Source organism: Antechinus flavipes, chromosome 2 (genome assembly GCF_016432865.1).
Source record: "Antechinus flavipes isolate AdamAnt ecotype Samford, QLD, Australia chromosome 2, AdamAnt_v2, whole genome shotgun sequence".
Taxonomy (NCBI): Eukaryota; Metazoa; Chordata; class Mammalia; order Dasyuromorphia; family Dasyuridae; genus Antechinus; species Antechinus flavipes.
In genome coordinates, this window is record NC_067399.1 from 508,031,396 (window position 1) to 508,054,014 (window position 22,619).

General features: G+C 36.4%; 1 protein-coding gene across 2 annotated transcripts in view; it reads left to right on the forward strand.

Annotated features, from left to right (window-relative positions):
• The window catches only part of OLFM1 (olfactomedin 1), a 56,864-nt gene that overhangs the window by 28,785 nt on the left and 5,460 nt on the right, over window positions 1-22,619 (forward strand). For both annotated transcript variants that reach the window (XM_051980304.1, XM_051980303.1), the window contains exons 4-5: window positions 1,706-1,925; window positions 14,840-14,946. In XM_051980304.1, the coding sequence (XP_051836264.1) occupies window positions 1,706-1,925; window positions 14,840-14,946 (327 nt within the window). The remainder of the gene's footprint in view (window positions 1-1,705; window positions 1,926-14,839; window positions 14,947-22,619) is intronic.

Here is a 22,619-nt window from a genome sequence, read left to right on the forward strand (position 1 = left end):
TGAAAGAACTTTATCTTTAGTTATCATTCCTCTTTAGGTGACTTACTTTCATAAAGAGCTCCCCATAAAGAAGGGAGCTAAAGGTATTATTTTAATAGATGGTTCCATTCAGAAATGGCCATAATATAATATGGATTTTGATGCCTGACCTAATTTAAGCTTGCCAGGGAATATTGTAGCTTTGTACAAAGCAGAGAGGAATTATTATTCCACAAGGCAATTGGGAAAGCTCCTATGTTCATAGGTAAGTGGTATCTTATCACCAGATAGCTCAGGATTGGGAGTTGTTTTCCAGCCCTTCCTAGCTATACAACTTTCAACATTATTTAAAATGGGAAATACATATATACCTCAAATAAGGTATATATGTACCTTACTTTAAATAAAAGAGTCCACATTTAGAAGGATAGCTTTCTTTTGGCAGCCATTCTTGATTGCATATTGCTTGTATGTCCTCTCTGTTTCTGTCTTTCCCTCCCCCCCCAACATCTATGTGTTGCTATTCTTCTTGCACTTCTTTTTCTTAATGCAATCCCTGCATGAAGCAAGAAATACCTCTCCAGAAAGCTGCATGTTAAATAGATGGAATGATCAGATAATTAAATGATAAACCCATGTAGCAATTAAACAATATTGAGCTTGATCCTGCTAAGAAACGAGTAAGTTCTTTTTGGAGGTGAATGAACTTTTTTGAGGTCTCTCGCATGTTATTGATTTAGACTGGAAGAAAGATGGAACTCTATTGACCTGATTGACCAGTGAGAGTTTATGCACCTGCCAAAAGAGAAGAGTACTTTCTTCTGAAGCATAGGATCAGGCTCATTAAATGCATGTTTATTTATAGCAAATATGATCAGAGAAAACAATCTTCTACTTAACTGCTGTCTCAGTACATGATCTTTTTTTACTTTAAACTCTTGGGGCCACAAGGCTTTTGTGATGGTGGGTCATGGGGAAGAGAGATAACTGCCACTGCCTTTTTAGCATGCATAAATAGCTTTTAGCAATCTGAGCCTAAATGTTGTGAGGACATTCTAAATAACTGTGATAGCAGGCTGTTTCTGCTAACTTCAGCATTTAAATGTGAGTTTCTTCTGTTATTATTATAAGAATATTTGTTATTAATGGCTATCTGTGTTTTTTTAAAAAGGCAGGCTAGTGGGCTAGTTCCTCAACAGTATTTCATTTTCTTGCTTACAGGGCTAACTTAAGAGTTTTTTCAATGCCGCAGTGACTGAAGAAGCAGTTCACTCCCATGTAACCATGAAAGAGAGCCAGAGAGCTTTTTGCACCATGCATTTTATTATTATTTTCAAATAATTAGCACCATATCATTAAGGAATCTTGAATCCAACTGAGATCTTCCTTTTGCATGTGACTGTAGATGCATTTCATGAATAGTTTGAACCCTTGTCAATGCATTTTTTTGAAAAAGAAAAAAAAAGAACTTTGTGTATGTGATCTAAAGCATGTAACCCTAAGATGTTGCATTCAAAACTGACAATAAAGGCCTTTCCCAAATATGTTGGTGTTCTGTAGACTGTTTTAATATGCTCTTTCTAATTCATCATTTGGACCAAAAATAAAATAAAATAAAATGGGGAATATTCACATTTGCACTCACATAGGGAGAAGCCAGGACAAGTCAGGGTGTTACAAATTTTTGCACGCATCGCACTGAACCAAGCTTATTTTGACCTTGCAGGCAATAAAAACGAAAATGGATGAACTTAGGCCTTTGATACCAGTGTTGGAAGAGTACAAAGCCGATGCCAAATTGGTATTGCAGTTTAAAGAGGAGGTCCAGAATCTGACGTCAGTGCTTAACGAGCTGCAAGAGGAGATTGGCGCCTATGACTACGATGAACTTCAGAGCAGAGTGTCAAATCTTGAAGAAAGGCTCCGTGCATGCATGCAAAAATTAGGTAGGCTCAGAACCCTGTGGTGGGACAGGCTCATCCCCACCCTGCATAGCAAATTGCACAGGTAGAGGTAGTAGTGCTGAAATGGATAGCTCCCTTCTGGCTTTAGCCAAGCCATACTATATTTCTACCATTATGCAAACCGAGGTATCTCCCAAGGCCATCTTCCCCAGAGAGAGAAATATGGTAACCACTCATTGAGTTTCGGTTTCCAAATATGCTAAGTCTAGTGTACAGAATCTAATTTAGAATCTAGTTAGTTATGTATCTTTCAGAAAAAAGTAAAAGGGAATCAATTACATGCTGCATGTTATTTGAGCATTCTATATATAAAGAAGATGGGCCTATAAAGTATAAAATTAACATAAAGGAAGTGAGGCACACCACTTACTGACTCTACTTTTGTCAACTTGAAAACCAATTTTGGTCATATTTCTAAAAGAGAATGAATTAAGCATCATTTGGTTATAAAGTATGACAGGGAACATTCAATTTTACTTTAGAAAAATAAGAAGTTTATTTGCAGGAAGTGATAAACCATCTAAGAAAGTTTAGATGTGACTAACAGCAGTATATAGGGAGGAAAAGATTTTCTATCCCTTTCTATTGTTTCCAAGAAGTATCCCCAAAATTAGTGCGCTGAATTTCATTCTTCCTTCCAATTGAACACCCACATGCATTATTGACTTTCCAGTTGAGTGCTTTAATGCCATCTGACAAGTTAACTGCTGAAATCACCTTTAAGTAGCACATATAAAATTCCAATGGATTTCTTAGGGAAATCTTAGTAAATATTAGATATGTCCTACTTAAGAGTTCATCTTGATAAAGTGCTAGTTCATTTTTCATGCCCTATGTGTGTGGAGGGTAGGGGTTCTCTTTGTAATGAAATTTCCATCAGGATTTTAACTGCTTTCTTAATCTTCTAATACAGTCACTTACCCTGTTCTCATCCAAATACCCCATCTAGTGGCTAAATATACCCAGAGGGAACATTTAATTTTAATATATTTCTGGACACTTTTTTCATGGTACTAGTTAACTGGGAGAGAACTTACATTCAATAGTAAAGAAAGTAAAGGTGAAGAAAATATTGTTTCATTAACAGGCACTTGTTTCTGTATCCCTTTAATTCATTTTTAAAAGCCCATATGCTAAAGGCTGAAGATACTTTTGATAGAAAAGCCACAATATTTTCAGTTCGCCAGCATTGAACAGATCATAAGACATGCAGTTTTTCCCTTTAAAATTAGTTCTAGTTTTTAATCATCTACACAGTAGCGTTTCATCTTTGAAAAAAAAATCAGTGCAAGAGTTACAACAAATGTCTTTGGTGTAGTACAGAAAAAAGCCCTGGCCTAAAAGTCAGGAAATTTGGATTCTATTTCCAGCTGTACTATTAAATAACTGGGTAACTTTGGATAAGTGATTCTCTAAACAGTACACTTTCCCTATCAGTAAAATAAAGGGGTTGAACTAAGTGACCTCAAAGATCAAGCCTAAGTTCCTATGATTCTATAGGTTCTTTCATTCCGTTTTTAAAATAAGGAATTGTGGATTATACCTGCGGTATAATCTTTGGACTTCTGCTGGAGAAAGAGATTACTACTTTGAATTCATGTATCCATGTGAAATGCATTTTATTAACTTCCTTCAAGATAGTATTTATAGAAATCACTCTTTAGACCTACAATTCTGCCTCTTTCTTAGCCCTTGAGAATTAAAGATTTAGTTCCTTTTTTCCCCACAAATGGTGATTTTATACTTTTTTGCCATCTTAACTATGGAGAAGGCAAATTTGGGGAACATAGAACCCTCAAATGACCTAGAAACACAATGACCAACACAAATAGAGAATCAAAGTTACAGATGGTGAAAATGTAAGGACTTTTCCAAGTTGGGAAAATGTCCCTCTCAGGATGATGCATGCTTATTCCATCTGTGCGGGGACCTATTTTTAGACATTCGTGTGAATATATTTTGTAGTTTAAGATCTTGGGACTCCCACGTGCTTACCCTTGGATTGCTGAAAAGACTGCTTTTTTTGGTGGGGAGGGAAGAGATGAAATGGCCCCTATAGTGTTTTTTAACCCTTCAGGCTATAGAAATATGTGCATATGCACATTTAACAATCTTAGGGGAAAATCTCTTTTAGAACTTCCTATGAATTAAAAACTGCTTCTGACAATCATATATTGCACAAACCTGTGACTTGGGCTGTTTCAGAAGATCTGATGAAACATGCAAGAAATAGGAGAAAGAGCAAAGAATTTGGAGGGTGAGGACCTAGTTCCAAATCCTAGCTCTGCTATCATGGAAGAGTTGAATGATTTCTCTATACCTCGGTTTACTAATCTTTAAAATGGGATGGATGGGATTAATGACCTTTGAGGTCCCTTCCAGCTCTAAATATAGGATCCTGTTAATTTTTCAATGGCTAAATTGGGAAACAACTTTAAAATAATAGCTTTTGAAATGATGGAAGAAGGGAGTAAATGCTGATGTCTTGTGATGACATAACAATGCTTCCATCTTCATACAACAACAGCACTTAGGAGTACTGTCTTTGAAAGAAGGGAAATCTGAGGCTAAAAAAGATGAAATAATCTAATCTATTTAAGGACACACAATTGGCTAAACTCAGTGCTAGGAACCCAGATATTGTTCAGATATAACATCTGGAATTGAAATTTGATCAATAGCATCTCTGATGGTCATTCATTCTCTGGGGCTGGGAGGATTTCTTTCTTGCTTTTTGTCCTCTTGCATCCTATTTTTATGGTTCATTAGGCTCAGAACTCAAGTGTCAAACAAATTACAAATAATAATAATATGGAATACTCATATTAGTTTTGCAAATAAATTAGGAATCCTGGGAAGTGCACTAAGGGAGCATGACAAAGAAAACGAGTGGTTATAAGTGACCCAGCATTATAGCCTTGCTTAGTGAATAGGTTATTTGCAAAGCTATTTGCTGTCACCTTCTTTCCATTCTTGACTCATTCAAGTGCCTCCAGAATTAGCTGAGGATGTCTGACTGTACATTTCTTAATCTAGGAGCATTGTGCTCCCTTCCCTGATGTAACATAATCAAGAAAGAGATTCACTGCAGTGAGCCAACCTACTCAAACTAGGTCTCTTTTAGATTTCTTTTTTTCTTCAACTTCTCTTTAGGTTGATTTTGCTGACACTTCTTGACCCTACTCTATACACATATATGAAAAAAATCAGTAGTAGCTAGTTGAATTTGTTTTTCTGTTTCTATTTTTTAAAATGATCCTCTATCCAGTGAGTTTTAGACGTCAGCTAATAAGCTAAAGCACAGACTCAAATTGGAAACTGTCATTTGCAATAGCTTTGGAAGAGGTCAGACTTAACACCTTAAATTTCTTTTCTGAAAAGAATCTGTTTCCTTATCTTTACCCTGTTATTACTCTAACTTTTTTAGCATGTTGAACAGAAAGGGAAACTATGCTTGTTCCAAGGACTCCACACCTCTGAACCAGGAGTATTAGCTGAAACATCTCTCCATAGACAGAATCCATAGATAGCTCTCAAAGGCTAAAAAGAGAATCACATTTAGTCACAGAGGCTATAATCAGAATGGAGTTGTTCTCTGAGATCCAGTGTCCTTGAAATGGTGAAAGGTGGATACCTATAAGGGATAGAAAAAAATTCACAGGATGTCAGGTCTTGTTATAAAGATTAGTAATGGATATCTTTATGTCAGCAATCAAATGTCCTAATCAAAAACTTAAGGTCTAAATTCAAGAGATTCTTTAGGTACAAAATACTTGCTAATTTGAGATCTGTTTATGGGTTTTTAAATTGATCATTCCTTCAATTTAATGAAAGTGGCATCTTTCCTAACCATATGATAGCAGCAAAGTATATTTTGCCTTAACATCATCCCCAGTATTCATTCTCAGGAGGAGGGGTCATCTGAAAATAGTTTTGTAAGTCTCTAAGTAGAAAGGTGAAAGAGGGCTGCAAAGGAAGTAAAGTTTACCTCTTGAGGAAGTAGAGTTTACCTCTTGAGAGATGGGTACATAAATTGGTGTATTTGATACTTTATTTGGATCATACATTTAGATCTGGGAAAGATTTCATTGAGTATCAAAATAATCAAAAAACATAACAAGAAAATTCAACAATAATAAATATCTTATATACTTACTAGTTGTGTGATCTTGGGCAGGTTACTTAATCTCTATTTACCTCAGTTTCCCCAACTTTAAAATGGGGCTAATAATAGCATCTACCTCTAAGGATGGTATGAGAATTAAGTGAAATAATGTTTGTAAAGGACTTACTACAGTTCCTGGCATATAGTGGGTGCTTAATAAATGTTTAATTCTTTATTTCTTTCCTTCCTTCTTTCCTAACATTATTTATAGAGAGTTTTAAGATTTGCTAGTTATTATATATATGTTATCTCATTTGGTAAAGACCCAGGGAAACCTTGCCTCAGGTCACACAAGCAGTAAGTCACAGAGCCAGAGTACCTTGATTGCAGGTCTGGAACTCTTACTATACTGCATTGCCCTCCAAGTAAACAAGAAGGAACTTTAGCTCTATCAAGGCTATTCAGTTAACAGTTAAAAGCCTTTGAGGAAGCCTTTGAGAACTAATCCAATTCATTTTGGCATGACATATCCTATGTAGATAAAGAGAAAATCATGGTATATACTGGCATAAAAATCCACCCCTTGAATCCTAAGAGCTAACCATCACCCTTGACTTTATCAGATTCTTTGTAAGCCATATTTCTGTCCATTTGTTCTGATTTTGCTATTGTTTTTATGGGATTTTTGTATAATAAGAGATCAGGATCTATAATCTTGTGGCCAGAGGATAGGATTTGGAATCAGAATGTAGAGACTTGAAACCTGATCTACTGCTTACTAATTGTGAGATCTTGGAAAAGTAACTCAGCCTCTCTGGAAGTTGGTTTTTTCATCTAAAATATGAGGGGAGGGATTGAACCAATTCACCTCTAAGGTCTTTCTGCAGCTCTACATCTTTTGATGATGATCTTAGGTCCTGAACATTTCTTACCTTACTGAAGACATAGAATCATAAAGGATGATGAGATTTAGTGCTAGAAGAAAACTCAAAGATCATGAGGTCTCTGGATTTAAGATAACCTCTTCCTTAACCTTTCTATATGATACTATCCCTCAAATTCAAAAGGAATGCAAAAGACTGATTGGAAAGTCCAAAAGTAGCTATTGTCGATTTTTCCTAAGGAGCTGTGGTCAAGATAGCCCTATGATCTAGGTGAGCTAGGTGAGGGATTATTGTCATCAGACATCCTTTGGGGAAATAAAGTAAATCATAGGTAGCCCTATGATTCAGCCTATTGATTTAGACCTCAAGCATCTTCTTTTAGTCTTTTATATCCAGGCAATTCTATTCCATCATGACTATCTTCAATTCTTTTTCAAAAATATCTGGATTGTGGTTAAAATCAACTCCCAATATTCCTTGAAGGACCACTATACAAAATTACTAACTTCAGTGTATTTCTTTTCCTCCCTGATTTTCACCATTCCTATTGTGAATAGCTCTTGCAGCCATTGCTATTTGAAGATTATAATATTTTTGAATCTTCATTTTAGAATGTTAGAATCTGAGAAAAGACAGAAGCCTTGAGGGTCATTTAGCTTAGCTTCACATCTAGTATAAGAATTTTCCATGTAGACCCCTGACAAATAATCTCTCATCCGCTACTCTGTAATAGACAATTGAATGGTGATACCTTTTTAATGTGTGCATTGTAGCAGGAGAAAAATACACTACTAATAGTTTTGGATTTGAAGTCATGGGGCCTAGATTTGAGTCCTGCCTCTGCAACTTACTCCCTATGTGCTTCTTAGGCAATTCATTTCAGTCTCTTTGAGTGTCAGTTCCCCTCTATGTAAACAAGGAAATAGAATGATATCTCTAAGGTCTCTTACAGATCTAAATATGTTATCATAGTGAAACTATAATTCAAATATCTTTTTGTCTAGACTAGTGAAGACAAAAGAGGGAGACTTTCTGATCCAAATATGCCAAGTTTATCTTTGCATTTCTGTTGTAGGACTTAAAAACAACTTTTGATAATTCTAGAAGATTTTGGCTAAAATACAGTTTGGATTGAAAGCCAAAAATAAATAGCCAGCTCAGCACTGACAACTTTGTTCCTCTAGCTAAAAATGTAGATAGGATAGTGAAATTGAACATGTGAAGTTCACCATTATTTACTTATGAATTAGTAGTTTTCAAGAAAACACAAGTGGTCCAAGTGATCCAAGGAAGTGGTCTAGTATAAGGCTAATGAAACACAATGAGCTTTGGGAAAAAGTGAGGAATAGTGAGTTTTGTCTTTAATTTCTCACCCCTCACTTACATTGACTACCTTCTTTTTCATCTGTCTACCCACACACACACTCCTCAACTTGAAATGTTTTTCTACTACCACAGCCTCTCCTGAATGGGAGAAAAGCCTCTGGAAAACTTATTTATGCTGACATATTTATGATTTTATGTGACCATTTCCAAGAAAAAAGGACAGTAGAGCCCAAATGGTGAAATCCAAAAGTCAATGTGCTTCAATGCAGGGTATTCCAAAGTCCCTGGGTGACTATCTGCTCATTCTATATTCGGATCATCTCTATCTGAAGCCATTCAAAAAACATGCTCAAGAAAAGCCATTTACAAAGATTTCCTGACCTTTGGCAACCAGGATGTTGTTAACTTCACTTCTGTTGCCCTGGGCTGCCTCTTTCTCCTCATCTATTAGAGTGAGTTCAGAATTGGACAGGTAAGGAAAGTAGCAAAGGACACAATATAATGATTGCAAACAGCCCTCTTTCTGCTGAAATTGGGCTTTTTTGTCTAAAATTGAAGTCTTATCTGTCCCTTTTTAAGACTGCCTCTAACCCTTCTTTAACCCTCTCATATTCCTTTCTCCTGCTTCAGTGCTATGATGTAAGTGCTTCTCTCTCTCTCTCTCTCTCTCTCTCTCTCTCTCTCTCTTTCTCTCTTTTTCTTTCTCTCTTTTTCTTTCTTTCTATACATGCACACATGCATGTATACACACATACTTTGACATAATTCCTGGAATATATAAGGAGGTAAAAGAATTTTGAAAATATTGAAATTCTGTATTGCTGTTATGCTGACTTTTGTTTAAACTATAATACCTTTTCCTTTGTAGTGGGAGAAGATTTCCATTACTTAGCAAATATTTATTGAGCAGCTGTTATATTCAAGGTATTATGTTAGGTGGTATAGAAAAATGTGGAAATAAATGCAAAATATAATTTTGCCTTCAAAGAGCCTGACATCTTATGGCAAATGACATCTCCAAGAATATCATATGATAAACACACAGGTCACTGTGTGATCACTGCCATGAGTCCTTGTGTTTAGTTGAAAAGGTAACTTCTGGCTAAAAGGATTAACAAGATATTGTGTAAGAGGTCTTATTTGAGCAATACCTGAAGGATAGGTATGATTTCAACTGATAGAGGTAAAGTAAGAAGGCATATAGAACTGCATGAACAAAGGTACGAAGTCAAGAAAAAGGTTATTCTGGAGCAAATTTGTTTTTTCTTTTTCTTTCACTTTGGGATAGGGTGGAATAGCAAAACACTAATAGTGGCCTGACCCTTGACAATGCTATCAGGTGACCAGACACCAAGTGTGTGTGTGTGTGTGTGTGTGTGTGTGTGTGTGTGTGTGTGTGCAAGTGAGAGAGACAGAGACAGAGACAGACAAATGAGAGACAGAAACAGAAACAGAGAAATAGAGAATAGAAACAAAAAGACTGAAAAATGTGGGGAGAGAATGATTTTTCACTGATAAGCTCTATTTACTCTGGGGATTAAGGAAATTGAGATGGCTAGAAGTTCAAGGACTTGTGTTTAGATGGGAAAAAGTATCAGGGTAAGACTATACTAAAGAAACAGAATGTAGTAAAAAAAAAAATGAGCAGGTTATTTTTTTTCCTGAGGATATCAAATCAGTGAACCCTTTGGAGATTCGTGATTAGATTTGTTTTCTCAGCAACATATAATGAGAACATACATCTAGCCAATTAAAAAAAGTTTCTTTGAAAGAGAAATAGTTAAGGATTTAGCCATTTTTAGGTCAGTGCTGACATCTCCCTGAATAGCCCTTCCTAAGCAAACCTGATCCTTTAAGTGAAATTAAATCAATCTATAAGAACATAATTTGTAGCTCCTTATTCTTATGGTTCATACGAATTCCCTTTTTTCTGTTTTGTTTTTATTCAGCAGATGCTGGCTTGCCCATATGGCCTTGGGATCTTCCCAAGGTTAATAAGAATAAGAGGAAATGACTCATATAGACAGAATGTAGTGTTTGACTCCTGTGATTTCCAAAATATCTGTCCTCCTCCTTCTCTCTCAAAATACTAAATGTAGCTCTATCACCTCAAAAGGCTCAGTGGAGAAAGAAATAATCTGAGATGGTCCTGAAACTAGACCCTCTCCTGAGATTCCCAGTCCTTTATTAGTTATGTCCAAATTCAAAGTATCACTTGCATTTATTTAGATAATCCTCCCTTTTTCACCTCTCCACATATCTATCCCTTTTACAGATAGTCTACATGAAAATGTGGAAAAAATTGTTCAGCTAAATTGATATGTGGCTGTGGACAGACATGAGCCTCAGAATCAAATGAGATCATAATTTCCTTCCTCAGCAGGACCTCTTACATCTTATCCAGAGCTATTGAAGAGATCAGTAATAGAACATCTGATTTGTTAACAGAATAATTTATAACTATTTTCTTAACAATACTTAAAACAATCATCCCTGATACTGATTAAAACTACAATGAAGTAGATTAGGAAAGAGTCAGTTTTTTAAAGGATGTATTTATTTTTCAAAATGAAGATTAGGCATGGGGAGAAATATGTGAATCAATCATGGATCATAGGATCATAAGAAGGAAGTATGTACACACACACACACACACACACACACTTTTCTCTTCCCTCTAGGTTGGAATAGGGAAAGATCAGCAATGATCCAGTCCCCTGAATACACTATCAAGTGACCAAGCACCAAGGACAGTTCCCAAAATAGCACTTATGACTATATCTTTGACAATTTACCACCAGCTGTTGTGGGGGGGGAGAGGTGTGAGAGAGAAAGGGTAGGAGGAGGAGAAGGATGGAGAGAGATGCTATTTTACAGATGAGAAAGTCCAGAGAGTCTGAGTATTTGGTCTAAAATCATCAAGAGAATAAGCAACAAAGCTAACATTTGAAACCAGGTCTTCTGGGCCTAATGCAGTGTTCTTTCCATTACACCACATCATATGGCAATTTTATTTGACTCTTTAGCCATGAGACAACAGCTTAGAGAGATGACTCATTTTAAAAAAAGGTGATTTGTGTTTGGGTTAAAAGGTTGATTCTGATTGTTCTCTGAATCGACTTCTTTCTAGATGCCACCTTATCAATAACTTTATGTTGGGCAAATCTGTCTCTATAACTTGAAATGCAAGAAGTAATTGTAATAGGACTTGGTTTAGGGCCCTGAGCTTCAAACCCTTGCTAAGTTTCATAAGAGACTATTTAATAGAGATATCCCTTTCTCTTTCTCATGAAGGCGGAAGGAAAGCTATACTAGAAATCTTGTTCTAAGCAGTGTGAGAAAAGAAGCGTGTTTTGTACCCTTTTTGTTTGTCAGTGGATGTGGCTTAGCAGGTGGGATGGGGCTTTAAAAGAATTGTATAGACTAAATGGTAGTTGGATGAGATGTAATTTACAATTCTCACACAAATCTTTGATCTTCTATATACATGTATTATATGTACATACACTAATGAGAGCTTCTGTTAATAATGCAATGCTGACTTGGACCACTTGTATTCAGGGTCAGACTAAAGGCTAAAGCCAGAAAAATATCCTATGGTGGGGAGTTCGGCGGGGAGAAGGAAGAATGGATTTCCCCTAGTAGAAAGAATCCAATAGCAGGTCCCTTCCTATATCCTAGTTCTCACTGAATTTGCCCAGTATGGTATTGTGGAAGGGGAGAATGCTACTTGGGCATTCTCAAAGGGCCCAGAGTTTAAATCCTGAGCTATCTGGATCTGGCAAGTTATTTAACCTCTCTGGACTTCAGAGTTTTCTCATCTATAAAATGAAGGGATGACCTAGGTTAAGATTCTTGCTAAGATTTTTTTCTAGGCCTGACTTCTGTATTGTATGATTGATTTACATTTTTCTTCCTCATCTCACCTTTCTTTTTTTTAAGTATAATGCACTTTTTAAAAAAATCCAAAATAATCTTCCCATATACTTCAAAACCATTTTTATCAGCTATTGGAATTTAAGGATTAGTATCAACAGCCAGACAGTTCTGTGTTAACCTATTAATCAAAGTAAGATATTCGTAAAATGTTGGAGGGGGGCAGAATTAAACTAGAACTCCTGTGATGTCTCCTCTAGTTCTAAATCTAGTACCCTAGGACTTCAGAAAGTAGAGGGTACTGTCTAGAAGCAGCCTATTTAACCTATATCCCTTTGTCCTCCAGATGAGTTTGCATTTAAGAGCACATGATTGAAGAGACTTTTATTGCAGAATGGGGTCATGTGCCCTCCCCAACAAATCTGTGACCTAGTAAGAGAAAAAGCAAAGTCTTGTTGAACATTATAAAATATTTATTCATTTATCTAACATACACTTATTGAGCACTTATAGAATACAGAGGCCTGTCCTAAGCACTTTAGTTGCAAAATCCAACTAAATCATTATAATTGATATGTATATGGCACTTAAAAATCTGCAGAATCTTTAACAGTGAAGTGGAATCTGGAATACTGAGCCTGGAATCTGGAAAATCTGAATTCAAATTCAAAATTAGAAAGTTGGGGACAGAATTTAGCCTTCAGTCTGCCTCAGTTTTCCCTAGTTTTGAGATACCATCTGTAAAGCAGTATAGTAAAGCACATATTAAGTATTTAACAAATGCTTATTTCCTTTCATATTTTATTTGATCCTCACAAAAGCCCTGTAAGGTAGGTACTTTAGCTTTAATTATCCTTATTGTACACATAAGGAAGCCCAGGCTTACAGAAATGAAATCACTTGTCTCATATAGTGTTAGGGGCAGGATTTGAATCCAGATATTTTTCAATTCCAAGCCTAGTATTCTTTCTTGAATTCAGTCTGATTCAATTCCTGATTCAAGCCTAGTATGTTTCCCTGGATGAAGTTGAGGGATACAGCACCAGCACAGATATCATATGGCATTTTACATTATATTTAAGTACATCAGAGGACACCCAACGTGCTTTCTAGATGAGGTTGAAAGAGGAGAAGTCATTTCCAATAAGAAAGATTTCCATAGAATCTTCCTGTGGAAAAGCTCACATCTGAACAGAACTCTATAAGGTTTCCTACCTTAAATATGATTGTGTTAAATACAGAGGCCCCAGTTTGCACCTAATATCCTATGTGATCTGGGAAAGTCATTTCATTCTTCTTAGTCTCCATTTCCCCATCTGTTAAATTATGGGATTAGACTAGGTGGTCTCTAAGGTGCTTTCCAGCTCTAAACTCTGTCTTGACATTTCTACATTGTACTATCCCACCAGTTCTGCCATTCTGTATTCTAATGTCCCTTCTGGCTCGGTAATCAAGATGGGCTTTTGTTGTTACTGTTTAATTTTACCAAATGTGGAATTAAATTAATGGTTGGTTTTCAATATGTGCTGGCAGTTCCAGCTGCTATTGTCCATTGCCATTGGTACCATGGTGGCAAGGACAAGGTAAGTATATTCTTTCTCTCTCTCTTACTTCCTTATACTAACTTGGGGCTATGAAAGCAGAACTTGCTAAGGTTTGTAGGTACAAATTTGTATGATTTGTAATTTATTTTGTTTTTTGAAACTAATGAATTTCTCTCCCCAACCCTAAGCTCCAAATTCTCATCACTTGAGTATAGTTATTATGTCCACTTTGAAAGCAAGTTTAATGAGTTCCATGGATGCCTTTGGGAACCAATGACATCTTCATCCCATTATATTCCTAGATGGACTTCATGATCTCAAGAAAGCTATCTTATCTTCTCTATTGGGACTTAACTGGGGCAAAGCAGAGTGAGCTTTTTGAGTGAGCACTCTGAAGTCCCACAGCACAAGCACAGCCTGATATAGACACAGCAGTTCTCCACACTCCAGTCTTGTATTCCAGGCAGTACTGCCTCTTTTTCCCTCCCCCTCCTCCACTCAGTGCTAGGAATAGCATTTCTGGCATGTCCATGAATCCATAGCCTTATATTACTTAATAAGTGATTTTAATCAATAAATATTTAAAGAGTAATGTGCCCTAATTTAATGAAATATTTGGTCTGTATATGTGTGTAAGGAAATTATTGTTCTTTGGGAGGAGGATGTGCTTCTTTACCCATTGTTTTAAACCTGAATGATGTTCACATGGGCATCTCAACCCTCCCTCTTCTATATAAAGCAGTTTGGCAGGGATACAGTAGGGTTCCGGAAGATTGATATGTAGCTACCTCTTTTCTGTATCAAGCTGATTGTCCCAGAACATCATCTGGCTTCATTTACTATTCACTGGTAATGCAGCACTTCTGTTTTGGGGAGGATATGGTTTCTTCGAGCCACTATGATGAGGGATGTTGCCATTAAAAACAAGGGGATGAACAAATTTTCAGCAGCCATTCACAAATTAATGGCAAGAAATGAAAGCAGACCTTCCCTCTCCTGACTGAGAGAAAGAAATGTTCTCTCCATCTCTTTCCACTCTTAACAGTACAAGCCTATTGTGGGAACATCCCAGTTTTATTTAAAATTGATTTTGAGTGAGGTCATTTGCCCCCCCACTTGCTAATCCACCTTGTTGTTCCTCTGCATTATACTATTTTACAGCTTGTGGCAAATTAACAGGGATCAGTGACCCAGTGACCATAAAAACCTCTGGATCAAGGTTTGGATCCTGGATGACAGACCCACTAGCACCAGAAGGTGATAACAGGGTAAGTTTATTACCTTTCCCCACCTCACTTCATTATCCCATCCTGGAGCTATGAAAACAGAACTGGCTAAGGTTTGTAGGTATGGTTTTGTACAATTTGTGATCTTTGAAACTGATAAAACTCTCCCTCAAGCTCCAAATTCCTAGCACTTGAGTCTAGTTATTATGTCTATTTTGAAAGCAAATTCAATTTAATGAGAATCCAATAAACAGCTCCATGGGGGCCTCTGAAAAGAGCAGTCTTGTATGGTCATGGAAAGGACACTTACTTTGACTAAAATGTTTTTGGGACACTTTAATGGGAATATTAGTCTTCCCTCCTGGTGAGAGTCTCTAATGGTCAGCCAAAGAAAGCTGTTTGCCAAGATGACTTGGGTAGGAATCAATTAAGGAGGACTGACATTTAGAACAACTGACTAGCTAAGAAAAAAGACCCAAGACCATGGGACCTAATAAAATTTGTAATTTCCTCCATTTTAAGAAAAAGGTATCCAGATCTAATAGCTTAAGCTAAGTATTGCCTAAAGGTGGAAGAAGGACTGGGTAAGCATTTCTTGTGCATTGTTAATAGGAAAATGCCAGATTAGTTGTAAAAATGGGAACCATCTAGCTAGGGATGATTCCATAAGCAAACTATCAACATGGCTCCTCCTTTCTTCCTAGACACTTTTAGCTCCCCATAAACACCTTGTCCTCCCCCTCATCATTTTTTTCTCTATCCAACTGTCCCAGCTTTTTAGATATATGGATAGGATAGAACATTCATGTTCATTTCTAAGGTGAAGGAAACAGACATATGTTACTGTTACTCTTTTAGAAAGCAAAAGTTTTTCTCAAATTTGAAGATTTTCTCAGTGTGATGGTGGGAGGAAGTGAAAAGGTTATGAGGAAACATGAAGTGTGAATGGGTGAATCATGGAATGGGTATTAGGTAAGAGAATTTGAAGAATATTGAATTAAGTAATCTCTCAAAGTCTTGTCCATTTTAAAGATTCTAAACTTAATTGACCAGCTTGAGATCAAATTGGATAAACTAAGGCTGCTCCAAATAACTTCTCAAAGATAATAGCTAGTTTGGACCCTGGGAGAAATTGAAGAAAGCAGGTTCCTGTCTAGCAAAGAGGTGAACCTGTACATAAAAAGAGACATTCTACAAAATCACTCTGGAATGGACTTATCTTCTTATAGCTTCCTTTTCCTGTCTTAGCAGTTTCACCTTTAAGGCTTTTCTATTCTAGGTCAAAACCTACCCCCTGCTAAGATTTTCATTCTATTTTTAACTTAGGAGGGGGAAAGATCCATTAGACTTCTCTGTTTTAATGATATCTCATTTGTCTTTCATTCGCTATTCCTCTCATGGTTAGATTAAAAACCCCTGTCCTTTTTTATTTAGAAGAGATATTATTCTTTTCTGTACAGTTTTTTTCCCCTAGAGAAAAACTCAGAAAAGGGAGAAGAAATAAGTTCCATGTTTGTCTTGATTGGCTGGCCCCTTGTTTATTTGTTTGGAGCTCCTTTGGGAATTGATGAGATGAAGGACTGTTGACTAAATGTGTAAATAGAATATTTCACCAACTGTCCCATAGAATAAGGATGTCCACATTTTGCAAACATTCTTTTATAGTCTTTCCCTTGGCATATCTCACCCTGCCTTTTACCTGTCTATAGTTGTTTCTTTTATGATTTTTTTAAAACTGCCATTTGTCTGTTATCACTCTCTGGAATTCATGCACCGTCATTATCATTTAAAACAAAAACATCTTAAAGAACAAATTTAATGACTACAGTTCTGTGTGGATTTCATAAACTATTTGGGACGTGAAACATGGTCTTATTTCTAACTATTATGTCCAATGGACTAATCTGATAAGCACAAACAATTTACCAAAAAAATCTGGTGAAATTCCTTAACTAGCCTAGCTTTTCTCTAGGAAGCTCATGAAGAAGTCATTATATCATTACTCTTACATTAAGGAGATGCTTGCATTGATAGATAGACTAGACCCTCTCTGAAAGATTTCTTAATGGATACAAATGGCTCCTAGAACCCCATCTTACCATGCCCATGATATGCTACTACTCTGTTTTATCCACTTCTATTTAGCTCTCCATTCCTGGTTTTCATTATTTAGAATTGTTGGCATAAGAAATTATGTGATAACAATTCTGGCAGTTTCTCCTTTATGGAAGAGGATGGATAAAGGAAGAGTAATTACGATGTTTTCCTGGAAGTATGTCACATTTCTCTTGATTTCATAATTTCCATAAAAAAGAACAGCTTCAGTGATCTTAACTGTACACAAAAAAGGGAACTATCCCATTTTGTCCAAATAAGTGATGTTCCTAAATGTTTATTACACTGTCATGAAACTTGAGTTCAAACATTTTAAAATCTTCTACTGTGGGTCAGGCATCGTAGTAGGTTCTGGGAATACAGAGACAAAAATGAACCATTCCCTGTCTTCCTGAAGTGTACATCCTTCGTGGAAAACCATAACATTTGTTCTCTCCAGAAAGAAGCATTAGTATCCAGTTATTTTGGAGACATGATTAAATTGTCCCTTCCACTTTGTCACCTTTACTTTTTTATTAATTTCATCTAAACATTCTTATTTTGTAAAGTATTACTAATACATTTGGTCTCTTGCATGGTACGTTAGGAAAAGCAGTGACTTTGGAGTCAAAAAACCAAGATTCAAATGTAATGAGGAAGCTGCTAAAAGTCAGAGACCTTTTCTTAGAACCAAAAACATAAAGTCTTACAAAAGAAATCTGTCAAGATGATAGATTCATTTAAGCATTAGATATTGAACATCCACATAATAACTTCATAGCCGTCACAGAGAAGAGAAGTTCTTGGATTTTAGAGGGATTTGGCTGAATGCCTTCACCTGGTTCTTAGAACCAAGTAAAAATCATGAGTAACCATTAATATTTGGTTTGAAATATTAGTGAATTAACCATTCCCTACTGCCTTATTTTTGTTAAATAAAAGATAGTACTGGGTTTGTGGTAATTATTCTTCATTTACCCAGCAGTCACATGAATATCTCATATTTTGTCATTTGACAAAACCAACAGTACCCCTCTATCGATCTGGAACAATCACCTACTGCCTAGAGAGATATGTTTGTTCCTGTTCTGTTTTGCTTTAATCTTTTCTGTTTTCCCCATCCAATTTTGATCATGAAGATGCAGGAGGCCAATAACTAGCTGAAAATCAATCTAGGTTCTGGGGTGTGATGGAATGAAATACAACTTTGGGCATTTGCTGAGACTTTGTCAGAAACAAATAGATGAAAGGGAGTGGGGGACTAACTAAGTGGAACCAGCTGATAATTTGCTAAGGCTTTTGTCCAAGGGGAAAGGGAGCTGAGCAAAATGGTATGCATGCAGAGGTTGAATAGGCCTATCCTCCAGAGGAACTTGTTCATTTCTTACCCCTGATTTGGCCTTGTGGCAGAAAAGCTTGCAACTGGAAGTGTTTGAATCCTAAAAGCATTTCTAAGTATTCAACTATCTTCATAAGACTGCTTTAGTCTTTAATCATTAAGACAAGTTGTTTTCATGCTAGAGTCCTTTGGAGACTAGATCATAGAAGCTTATAGTGAGAAGGGATTTTAGAGAACAGCCAATCCAACTTCCTATCCCAGAACACAGATCCTAACCCACTGGAGCATTTTTGATAGTTTATCTTCTTGAATTCTTTCAGAAACAGGGAGCTCCTGACTTACTAAAGTAAACTTGTTACATTGCAGGACAGTTCTAATTTTGGGGAAATTCTTCCCCCTGTTAAAACTAAATCTGCCTTCTTACTATATCTCTCCATTTTCCTAGTTCTTCAAATTGTCTTTCTTATCTTTTCTGATTTGACTCTCTGCACTGTTGATAGATTCCTGAGAACTCATCAGAGAGTCCCAAAAATTGTTTCAGTTTTTCCCACCACCAGACACTGGAGTTCAGAATTCTGATTACCTATAGAGAGTGATGAAACCAGGATGTTTATTTTTGAAGAGAGAGATGAAATTACTAACACCTTACAGTAAGTAAGGGACATAACATCTCATTTTGAAACTTTTAAAAGTGTCCCTTAGACTTATCTGAATTAACTGAACTTTTATAAGGACCATGTAACAACCACATCTTTCTCTAATCCACATTTCCTCAAACTTTTTAAATAGGAGGCCAGTTCACTGTCCCTCAGACTGTTGTGGGGCCGGACTATAGTAAAAATAAAAACTTTGTTTTGTGGGCCTTTAAATAAAGAAACTTCATAGCCCTAGGTGAGGAGGATAATCGTCTTCAGCTGCCACGCTGGCCCGCGGGCCATAGTTTGAGGACCCCTGTTATTGCCTTACAATCTCAATCTGTGATTAAAGGGATCTTCTTGTGCTATGTTTTTCTTCACTTAACAAGCAGTGTAATGAGGCTATTTAACTGTTAAACTATTCCAACTTAACCTGTGGGGAAGACTGAGAATTTTGCTTTCTATCTCAGTTCAATTGAATGGTACCATGGAAGAAGTCCCAAATTTTGGGACTTGAATTTTGAAGGACCTAAATTAAAATATCAATTTTTCCACTTACTAATATAATCTTTGGTAAAGCACATAACCTCTCCGAGCCTGTTTCCTCACTTCCAAAATAAGTGGATTGGACAAAATGACCTTTAAGGTCATTTCTAGGTCTAGATCTATGATTCTGTTATGAAGACACTTTTCCCAAACAGCAGAGCTTCCTTGATGTTAACGATTAAACCCCAAAGACAATGTATGACAAGTGTTTGCTTAAACAAACAAACAAAAAAAAAACTCAAATCCTACTTATTACTTTGCAAAGTCCCTTAAATAGCATCTTTCTCTGCATCTTGGGTGAACTTTATAAAATGTGGCTTTATTTGGTCATGTCAGAATCAAATGGCAACAGATGCCTATATCTTCTCTTTCTGACCTTATCTTTAAAATACACTTCCAATTGAAAAGCAGATGAAGATAATAGTGACAATTAAAAGGGGAGGGGAGGGGGAACCATATTCTCAGTCAGCCAGACCATATGGAACTTGAGTAAAACTTGAACTATATAAAGACTAGTTTCCTATATGGAGAGAAGGTGCTCTTTGATTTTAATGGAGTCTTTATTGAGTCTTCATTTGAAATAATGAAATGAAAAAGAGGAAATTCTTATTTGAATGGAGAGAATAGGAGTATAGATTTCTTTCTCTTTGGGCTTCCTCTTTCAACATGAATGACAGAATATACGTTTATTCTAAGGAAAACATCATGGTTGTGAATAAAAGTGTGAGTGAAAGACAATTATTAAGCTCTTGCTGTTGTACCAGGTAGTATGCTAAACAATGGACCTCAATGAGTTTATTCTGAAAGGGGAAGACAACAGATTTAGGGAAGTGGGTCTTCACAGAGGGATGTTTTGATCAAGGAAGTCACAAGGATGGTGAATATTGCCAAAGAGCAACTGATTGACATGGAGCTAAATGAAATTATAATTAAATGTGCTTGGATAATAATGCATATAGAAGGATTGAGTCAGAAATAAGAAAGCAGTAGGGAACAGAATTTCTGCTACCATGACACTCAAAGGCTGTGTGAAAAAATCTTTTTTCTCGGGTTGATATATTTGGAGTTTTTGTTTTTGACTAAAACAGAAGGTAGCTCCATTGAGCTACTTGGCTAATGAACATCTTTGGTCTGTAAGGAGAAACAAGAATTATATGCACCACTACTTCCAGACTGCCTGGGAACAATGACAAAAGTGCTGAAAATCCTTGGTTGTCCATGTGAATAACATGGATTTTTATGCTTGTGGTATGTCACAAGTGTGACAGTGAAAATGAGGATAAAACTTATATAGTGTGATGCACCTGAATGTCTGTGGGATAGTAAAAAGAACACCTAATGTAGAGGGGAAAGAACTAGCTGCTAGTGCAAAAATTGTCACCAGCTTGGGTAAGTCTCTTTAAGCACTTGTCAAATGGAAAGGTTGAATTTAAATGACCATCAAGGTCCTTTTTGGTTCATATTCCACGAATCCTGTGTGATCTCTCTGCCTGAATTTTTGGGTGTGCTTTGCAAGGCTGTCACTGTCACAGATTTATCTACTTCTGATCCACTGTCCTCATCAGTCTTATGATCTCACTTGGAAATCTGACAATTAATAATAACCACAATAATAAGAGTTAGTATTTATATAGCACTCTAAAGTTTGCAAGATGTTTTACTAATATTGTATTGTTTTATCCTCATTAAAAACCCTCAGGAAAAAAATCTTTTCTCATTTTACATATGAGGAGATTGAGGTAGACAAAAGTTAAAATGATTTGCTCATAATCACATAGCTAGAAAGTATCTGAAGCCATATTTGAACTTCCTGACTCCATGTCCAATACTTCATCTACTATTTTCATGTATACTAGTAGTTAGCACTTTGAGATTTGTAAAAACTCTTTACATATGAGATCTCACTGGATCCTTATAAGGACCCTGTAAAATAGGTGCTATTATTATCCCATTTTACAGATGAGGAAATTGAGACTAAGGCTAAATAACTTATCCAGTGTCACACAACTAGTTAGTATCTGAAACTGGATTCAGACACAGATCTTTCTGACTCCAAGTCTGGCATCTTATCCACTATGTCATCTAGCTGCCATTCCTTAGGAATAATCATATGGCTCCTGCTCAGATATGAGAAGCCTTTAAGGACACTTAGAACCCCTAAAGTAATTTATAGGTCTCATGTGAATGAAGCATATAAATAACCTTTCCCTATTTACCCTCCTATCCCTTCTAAACCAACTGATCTCAAGACCTTTCTCTACCTGTTTGGATCATCCAAGGAGGGTTCTCCAGGTCTTAATGGCTATCCATAATAAATAGGTTCATTATTTTGTTTGTTCTACTTACTGCAACTCAGCTTGACATTCGAACTATTAATTGTCCTCTTTCAAATATTTTTATACTCATTGGCCTTCTAATGGTTCTCCTGAGTGTAAGGAGGAACCATCCTGCCCAACTTAAGTAGGCATGCCTTTGTGAGGATTAGCACATTTCTGTATTTGGGCCAGCTTTTTGCGTATTGCTTTGAACACAAAGATAATAGCTTTCCTTGGGATTTTTGGACCAGAGAAGGTCAAGCCTGCTCTTCTTTCCAAATCCTGGCTTTTCTTTAAAAAAAGAAACAAAATCCATCAGTATTCTGTGTAATGATGACTAATCCGAGGCTTGAGTCATTTTACTCATATTTGGTACAGATGTGTTCTGATGAATATGACTATGAATATACTATCCATATGCTTGATATTCTTGAACAAAATGCCTTGTTTGCATTCCTTCTCCCCCCCCCCCAAAAAAAATTAGACTGCCTTCTGTGCCTTTTGAGAGTGTGAGTAAAAGGGGGGGAATTGGTTGAAGGTATCTAACAAGTCCAGATATAGAACCTCCATCATCCAAGATGCCATAGAAACCCATGAAGATATTACATGGTTTGCTATATTGTATTTAAAGGAGTTTTAGATCATTACAGAGTAAGTCTGAACAAGTGACATTCATTTCTTAATTGGATTTAAGTCCCATTTTACCTGTTAACTGAATGACCTTGGATAAATCACTTGATCTAGGAAAAATTATTTTATTCCATTCCATTGAGAAAATGTGAGAAT